At 37.3% G+C, this 9,013-nt stretch overlaps 1 protein-coding gene across 1 annotated transcript; it reads right to left on the reverse strand.

The window, feature by feature from the left end:
* Positions 1 to 7,424: 7,424 nt before the first annotated feature.
* Positions 7,425 to 8,467, reverse strand: LOC107060445 (uncharacterized). The gene is made up of 4 exons (XM_015308405.1): positions 8,414 to 8,467; positions 8,052 to 8,240; positions 7,920 to 7,932; positions 7,425 to 7,816 (listed from the first exon to the last, which is right to left on the reverse strand). Exons 1-4 carry the CDS (start codon positions 8,465 to 8,467, stop codon positions 7,425 to 7,427), a joined length of 648 nt encoding a protein of 215 aa, XP_015163891.1.
* Positions 8,468 to 9,013: the final 546 nt, after the last annotated feature.

Here is a 9,013-nt window from a genome sequence, read left to right on the forward strand (position 1 = left end):
CTCAAGAAGTGCATTGGTGATCCGATATCCATCCTTCCATTAGAGGGTTTAGGAGTTAATGAGAACCTTTCTTATGAAGAAGTCTCGATTGAGATTTTGGACCGGCGAGTAAAGAGGTTGAGAAATAAGGAAGTAGCCTCCGTTAAAGTTTTATGGAGGAATCACTTAGTTAAGGGTGGTACATGGGAGGCCGATGTCGATATAAAGTCCCGTTACACTCATCTTTTTCCTTCTACTCCTATTCAAACTTGAGGTAAGTAATTCCTCTTGAGTTTTTAGTGTTTTGGGAGTCATGTGTATTGTATGAGTTTTCCATGTTTCCCTTATGTTGTGCATGTTCTTGTGAGAATTCATGTTTAGTATAAATTGAGTTTTCATGGATTATATGTTCCTCATGTTGATTTGCATTGTAGTATGATGATTGCATTTTTTACTTCATGTGGTGAATTGATGAACAAGCTTAGTTATATTTTGATGAAATGATATGTTGGCTCCATAATGTTGTGTTGATCTTGCTTTTAGTTGGAGAAGGTAGTTCCTCCTATGAACATGATTTGTGTGGTATTTCATGCATATTGGGTTGGTAGATGTAGTTCCTACTAATTTATATTGGATGGGCCATGTTGTGAAATGGAGTTGAGGTTTCCTCCTTTTGAATAGTGCATTTATCAGTTTTGCACATTTTTGATGTTTCATGTGTGTTGGGCTGTTAGTCTAGAGCTTCTAACTTTGTTTGGTGTCTAGATCATCATTCGGGGACGAATGTTCCCAAGGGGGGATAATGTAACACCCTGGAAATCTAATAACCTAAGCTAGAGCCTATCATGTAGTCTAGTGTCCTGAAAAGGGTTTAACGTAAAGATAAGAGTCGTAAAATAACTTCCCTAACTTAGTACTAAGGTCCTAGTGCCTAAACGTTAAGGCATGGCCCCCCAAGGGCCCTTGATGAGGGGCAAGGGGCTGTTCAAAAAGCTGTCAAAAACAACATGAACCACGAGAGGGCAACCTACGAGTCATGGGTTAACTCACACCTCGTAGGTGGGGGTCGTGAGTCAACACTTGGTTTTTTCCTAAGCTGCCCAAATCTCCAAGTCTCAGACCCAAACCACGACCATGCGGTACGTGGCATCACCCAACCTACGGACTGTAGGTGGGTGTCGTGGGTTGAGACTTAGTCTCCTCACCATTGCCTTGGACTCCGCCCTCTCTGATCCAAACCACGCTACTGCAAGATCGGCCGTGGTCCCATCCATGGTCCGTGGATGGGCAGTAGTGGTTAGGCTCGGCAAAAGTTGAGCCAATTCGGCTTAGGGTGAATTAAATTAGGTAAGTTCTATTTTAATTAATTAGGTGTAGGAACGGTTCCTATTGGTTATTATAGACTTATATAAGTATATCTAAGCCATCAAACTCAACTTAACACCTCATAACTCACAACACTCAACTAGAAACTACCTCTCTCAAGATAATTCTCTCTCTAGGACTCCATTGAAGAACAAAGTCAAAGCTCAAGCTAGGGGTTAAAGAACCAACCTTTCTCCCTCAATTTAGTGTGGAAATCTCCCTAAGGTATGGATGCTTTTGATTCTTGGGTAGCTATCCCCCAAGAAGTGCCTTCAAAGTGTGTTTTTAAGACTTCCAAAAACTAGGGTTTTTATTCTAATCATGGGTCTTCTTCCAAAATGATTTTTATTGTTCAATTATGATCTATTATAATTAATTATGATGGTTTATGGTTAGATTATTGTAGTATTTTGATGAAAATCTCTCTTGGTACCCATGATTTCCCTTTCTTCCTAAATTGTGAACTAAGAAGTCACTTGATTGATCATTTAAGCTTGACAATTGATTATGCTTATGTTTATTAAGTTGTTGAATCATGTAATTCCCCGATCTAGTGTTTGTAATTCTAGAAGTTAGGGTTGATCTTGGTTCCTAGCCTTGAAATGCAATAACTAGGGTTTATATATGTAGATGAAGATTGCATATGAGTTCATGATTTACTTAGGTAGTGACGATCCTATGACTTGTGTAATTGTGGTAATGATGTAAGATCCTTCTTCCCTATACCCTTACACTTGATTATGTATGAAGAATGTATGTATGTTATGAACAATTTGTTGTGTTGATTGAAAGGCCATGCTCATAGATACACTATTGGTAAGGTGTGAAAGGGTTACTCACATGTTGATGGTTCAAGGGGTGAAAGGACATTCTCACCAAATGAATCTTTGAGCTCTTATGATATTATGTTGTCTTCAATGCCAAGTGCATTCTCTTGTGAATATGAATCTAAGTAAAGACTTAATGTAACTCTTAAAGGGAATTATGCTTAGCACCGAGTGGATATAAGTATGAGATGGGTTCCTTCACGCTAGTAGTTGGGTTCCCAATATGGTTATCTCATGAGATGGAAACCTCCACGTTAATCGTCAAGGTTTCTAAAAGCAATCTACTTATCCCATAACTATGTACCCACATAGGTTTTAGCTAGTGGATCCACCTAAAAGCTATTATGAAAGTTCTACCTTAGGCAAGTAGGACACCTCTTTTCGGTATGGGGGTAAAACACCGGATTCCATGTAGCTCACATGGTCTATGTCGGTTAATGCTATTTTCCCTATATCATATCAATATGAACTATGATAAGAACATGAACTTAAATTATGACTTCTTAATGGGTATTACTTAGCATGAGTGGGGGTATGGGTCTTCACTTAGATATTGCACAAGTAGACTCTAAGAGGGGTCATGGTGAGGTTCTCTTATGTTACGAAGGCTTATTAATTATGTATGAAAGGTATGTATGAATGTTAAGGTTGACTTCACTTGTTACAAGTTATGAATATGAATGACTCCTTACTTATGTATGTTAGATGTGAATAAAGTAAAGTAAGATATGTATGTTGTGGTTGACCTAAGTGTGATACTTCACATTTGGTAGGGTTATGGGATCTTACCTTTGCATTGCACTAGTATGGCTTTGGGTTGCTTATATGTTGGTTTGACTTATGTTGCTTCTTAAATGTGCATTATGGCTTTCAAACCATATAAAGGCATGATTTCAACTCAATGTCCCTTTTTTGCATATTTTAAGGATTTTGTGCATGGCTTCCATACTTAGTACAATTTATTGTGCTAACTCCTATTTTCTACATTCTATGAGTGTAGGTTCTGGCCGTTGAGACATATCATTTTCTTCAAGTGAAGCTTGGGTTGACTATTCCTTAAGCTTGGTGAGTCCTCAAGTTCAAGGACAATATGTTTCTATTTTCTATCTTTTTATGTACTTTCCACTTCTGGGACTATATTGATGTAAAGGGATTTTGACCCTATTTGTATTCTTTATGTACTAGATAGTGATTGAGACAAGTCTAGATTCCTACTTTCATCTAAGAAGAAGAAGTTGACTTCTATTGTAAAAGTTTTAAATTTTCTGCAATTATTCTATGTCTTTATGTTATGATGATGCTAAGGGCTTGTACGAGACCCCTTCTGAGTAAAGTATGCCATGTTACTCGTAGGGGGTAGACCCGGGTCGTGACAAACTTGGTATCAGAGCATAAGGTTTCGGGATAATACTTAGGTTGATGTCTCATGAACCACTTCTAGTAGAGTCTTGTTCATGAGTGTGAAATGTGCCACACTTACGAATGAGAGGCTATAAGATGTTTAGGAACTTTCACTTGTTTCATTACTCTTTAGTCGTGCTTGGAGTCCTAACTCTATGAAGTCCTTTCCTAATCCTTCTGTTGTGATTTTAGGCAATGAATACAAGAAGAGGAAATGCAAGGAGGACGCAAGAGGAGAATGTCAATGAGGGTGCTCCTCCCCAAGCTCCTCAAGATCCTCAAGCTCCTAATGAAGAGGGGGATATGACTAATGTGGAGATAAGGTCGGCTCACCAAACATTGACTCATGGTTTGACGACTCAAGTCACTAGGGATGCTAGAGCTCATGAGAATTCCAATGCAAGTACAACCACTTCAACAATTAGGGATTTCACAAGAATGAATCCCTCTACATTCTATGGCTCCAAAGTGGATGAAAGCTAAGGGCTTGTACGAGACCCCTTCGGGGTCAAGTACGCCATGTTACTCCTAGGGGGTAGCCCCAGTTCGTGGCAGTTGTATCTTACCCCATATTTATCAAGTAGAACACGAAACCAAATGTTGGAAATGTTAGAACCTCCATCACTTCTAATTTCCCACGGCGTACCAAATTGGATTCGATATATCGCTTCAAGAATGTTATGACTGCCTCAACCCTATTTTGACACATATTTATTTTCACAAGTATGCATTTTACCTAATTAGAACTCACAAATGGGCCCATAATATCAATGCACCCCATTTTGAACAGTTAAATTACAAAAATAAGAGTGAGGGGGAGCTCATGTTTCCTTGATATACATCATTCTCTTTGCCAATGATCACAAAATTTTAAAAAAGCATGAGCCTGATGTTGGATTGTGTGCCAATAGTACCCACCCACATTGTAGAATATATAGGCGGCATAGATACTATTATGATGCTCTCCAATTGGAAGTGGATTAAAATACCTGCAATATGCACATCATCTCTACCAGAAGTATGTAGTGACACACAATGCCATCAGTATCTACCACAAACAAGTATGGCTCCTCTTACAAAAATTTCCTCACATCTGACAGAAACATTTGGTGTAGGGGGAAAGACAAATAAAAAGATAACATCAATAACTAAATATTAAGCAAACTGTGTGAAGCACAATATCAAGTCAGGTGATGCAACCAATACTTGATCATATGGGAAAGTTTCATTTATATTAACCCCACTTGTTAACTTCAGCATTAATGTTTCTTCCAACTTGGATAAGTGACCAACTACTTGATTTTCAATTCCCATTTGGTTTATTACCTCAAAATAAAACTCTTGCCAAAACAACACCCATTGAATCAGTCTTAGTGTAGCATCCTTCTGTTCCATCAGGTGCCAAAGTTCTACCTAATAAGTGTATACATTGACTTGGTCCCAAGAAAATTAGATCTAAATTTCATGAATGCAAAGACCACTATAAGCAACATTTAGAGATTTTATGGCATAACATATGGGGTGTAAAATCATCTCACGTCTCTACACAAAGACTACACCAAGTTCAACTGTACTAACATTAGACATAACCTCGAACTGTTGAGACCAATATAGTGTGATAATAATGGGACGAGAGATCAACTTCTCCTTCAGTCCTACAAACACATTCATACAATTATAATAAAAAACCAAACTCCAGCTCCTTCTCTAATAATATCCATTATAGGTGTGCAATTTTTGAGAATTTTATGATTAATCTACTATAAAAGACAGCATGTCCCTGGAAACTTCTCACACCCTTTACAGTGATGTGTGGAGGAAATTTTAGATCACATCAATCTATGGTCTATCAACTTCAATACCTTTACTATATTTTTGGTGGCCAAGAACTGTACCTTATTTCAACATAAAGTTACATTTCTCCTAGTAAAGCACAAGATTGCATTCTTTATACCTTTTTAGCACATCACCTGAATGGGCTAAGCAATTATCAAAAGAATCACCTAACACTGATAAATCATTCATGAATACCTCAATCTTATCCTCCACTGTGTCTGAGAATATCAATATCATAAAACACTTAAAATAGCACTGGTGCATAACACAATCCTAATGGCATCCTCTTGAACACAAATATTCCATATATATAGGTGAAAGTGTTCTTCTTGTAGTCTTCTGGTGCAATCAATATCTCATTGTGTTATTAATTAACAGAAAGAACAAGATGAATTGAAATCTGAAGAATATTTTTTATTGAACTTCAAGCTGATTAAATAAGTAGAGGGGCAGTACAACTAACACAAAACATGGACTGCTAAATGACTGCTAACATGCCTATAAAATAGCAACAACTATAACTAGTTAATAGGATAATGACTAAAATAAAACTAATCTCCTAATAATCAGCTGAAGTCTCTGACCCATTCAAGGCAGATCTTGAGACGCGTAACAACACTCCTCCTGAAACAGGAGCTGCAAACTCCCAACTTTTCTCTAAGAAATTCGAATCTGCTAACATTAAATGACTTTGTAAAAATGTCTGCCACTTAATTCTCTCATTTGCAATAGATTAAAACCACTTCATCATTTTTCTACTCTTCTCTCAAGAACTAAAACTTGATGTTGAAGTGCTTGGTCCTTCCATGAAACACAGGATCTTTGGATATGGCTATAGCAACTTGATTATCCACAAGGATCTCAGTGCTCTCTGCTTTCTCCAACTGCAAATCGATCAAAATTTTCCTAAGACATAGTGCTTGATTAACAGTGGTTGCTGCTGCGATAAATTCTGCTTCAGTTGTTGATTCTGCTACTATTCCTGTTTCTTTGAGCACCATGATAAACACCCTTATCCAAAAGTGAAACAATAACCAGACGTACTTTACATACCACCAGTTGACCTGCCCCAATTACTATCAGAATATCAATGGAGTTTGAAATTCAGACTTTTGCTAAATCCTATGCCATAGATTAGAGTTCCTTTAAGATACCTAACTACTCTTTTGGCGGCCATCATGTGCAGCTCACTTGCACAATTTAAAAACCTGGATAAAACACTAACATGAAACAAGATGTAAGGCCTTGTTGTTTTGAGATACATTAGCATCCATTAAGCTTCGATATACTCCTTCATCAACTAGTTCAGCTCCATCATCCTTTTTCAGCTTTTCTTTTTTATTCATTGGAGTACTCACACTCTTGCATTCTTCCATTCTAATTATTTTTAGAATCTCCTTCATATATTTATTTTGACAAACAAAAACTTCATTTTGAGTTTGCTTGATCTCCATTCCCAAAAATAAGTCATCTCGCCAAGATCAGTCATCTCAAAGACTTCCATCATTTCCTCCTTGAATTCTTCAGTCAGCCTTGTATTATTTCCTGTCACAGGTAAATCGTTGACATATAGAGAAATAATAATAATGTTAGAGGCAACTTTCTTGACATACAGAATCGATTCACTTAAGCTTTTTTCGAAGCCTAAGTCTAGCAAATGATTATCCATTCGGTTGTACCAAGCTCTAGGAGCTTGCTTTAGTCCGTATAGAGCTTTCTTTAAACAGATAAACCATATCTTCATGTCCTGGTACGCTGAACCCTTCTGGCTGCTCAACATATATTTCTTCATGTAGTAGACCATTCAAGAAAGCAGACTTCACATCCATTTGAAAAATCTTCCAATTTTTATGTGCCACAATAGCCAAAAGCATCCGAATTGTATCTAATCTGGCTACTAGGACAAAAGTATCAGAAAAATCTACTCCCCAAACTTGTGCATAGCCTTTCACCACCAATCTTGCTTTGTGCTTGTTTACCAAACAATCTGGATTTAACTCTAATAACTTTTCTATCTTAGGGTCTTTCCACGAGCTTCCAAGTTTGGTTCTTTTCTATCACGGTCAGCTCCTCCTTCATTGCATTTGTCAAATTTTGATCCATTTTTTCTTCCTCATACCCTGCAGGTTCAAAAACAACAACATTGCATCTCTCATAAATATCAGAGAGTGACCTTGTTCCCCTAATAGGTTGATCATCCACCAAGTCATCATAATCAAGTTGTGAATTATGGTTTTTAACTTGAGACTCCTCATTCCATTCCCATTGCTCATCTTTAAGGAGTTGAACGTCTCTACTTACCATAATCTTGTTTGATTGAGGTTGAAAGATCCTATAAGCTTCAGAAAATAAGCTATAGCCAATGAAGATTCTCAAATCTGCCTTCTTATCTAGATTTTCTCTCTTAACTTGTGGAACATAAGGAAAACATAGACATCAAAATATCTTGAGGTTTTTCAAAACAAGTTTGACACCATACCATTCCTCAAATGTATTCTTTCCTTCCACTACCCGCATAGGCAGTCTATTCAGTAACAAAACAATAGTGTTAGCTGCTTCAACCAAAAACTTCTTTGGTAGATTCTTCTCATGCAACAAGCATCTCTACATCTACATGATTGTTCTATTTTTTCTCTCACTCACTCCATTTTGTTGTGGAGAATAAGGGACAGTAAGCTGGTGCTCAATTCCAGCTTCTTCACAACAAGAATTGAACATATCCGAGGTATATTCAGTTCCATTATCTAACCTAATGACCTGAATCTTGCAGCCACTCTTATTTTCTATCCAAGCTTTGAACTTCATAAGAATTCCATCAGCTACGGACTTAAACTTCATAAAATAAATCTAACACATTCTTGTTAGATCATCAATGAAGATAATATAATACATGGTGCCAGATAGTGTTCTTTGTGGACCACAAAGATCGGTGTGAATGAGTGCAACTTTTATGTAGCTCTCCAAGTGGAACTTTTAAATGGAAGTCTAGTATGCTTGCCAAGTACGCAAGCCTTACAACCTGAGGGGTTCTCCTCCAAGTTTTGTAAACCATTTGCCATTTTGCTCCTTTGGATAAACAATAAAGCATTGTGATGAAAGTGCCTCAACCTTTTATGCCACGTTTTCGCTACAGTGAGCTGGCTTGGAAAAGCTATGTGTTCCTCGTTCAATGGATTCAAGGAAAAACCTTTTTCCTACATTTTAATTCTGAATATTTCCTGACCACTAGGATAGCTGATCAGGAAGGCTTTATCTTCAAAAAATAATTTGAATCCATTTTCTAGGAGTGGCCCAACACTTAATAAATTCTGATGAATTTCAGGAACAAATAAGACTTCATAAATAAGTTTTGTACCTTTGTAACTTTCAATTGCTATGGTCCCCTTTCCTTTTGCTGGGAGGTATTCTACATTTCCAATCCTGACTCTTGATTTAACTGATCAATCAAGTTCTTTGAAAAGCTTGTCATCACTGGTCATGTGGTTCGTACAACCTCTATCAACAAGCCAACTTTCACTTGAGTTTTTGCTTGCGAAACAGGTGGCCACAAATAGTTGCTCTTCTTCTTGTTGGTCTGCAATATGTGCATCATTTGGTTGTCGTAA

This window comes from Solanum tuberosum, unplaced genomic scaffold (genome assembly GCF_000226075.1).
Source record: "Solanum tuberosum cultivar DM 1-3 516 R44 unplaced genomic scaffold, SolTub_3.0 scf00081, whole genome shotgun sequence".
NCBI classification, from domain to species: Eukaryota; Viridiplantae; Streptophyta; class Magnoliopsida; order Solanales; family Solanaceae; genus Solanum; species Solanum tuberosum.

Excerpts from the sequence above, each read along its gene's own strand:
- LOC107060445 (XM_015308405.1), bottom strand. The coding sequence starts at position 8,467 with ATGGCAAATGGTTTACAAAACTTGGAGGAGAACCCCTCAGGTTGTAAG. Across the intron at positions 8,241-8,413 it reads CCTCAGGTTGTAAGGCTTGC|TTTAAGTCCGTAGCTGATGG; the intron begins GTACTTGGCAAG and ends TATTTTATGAAG.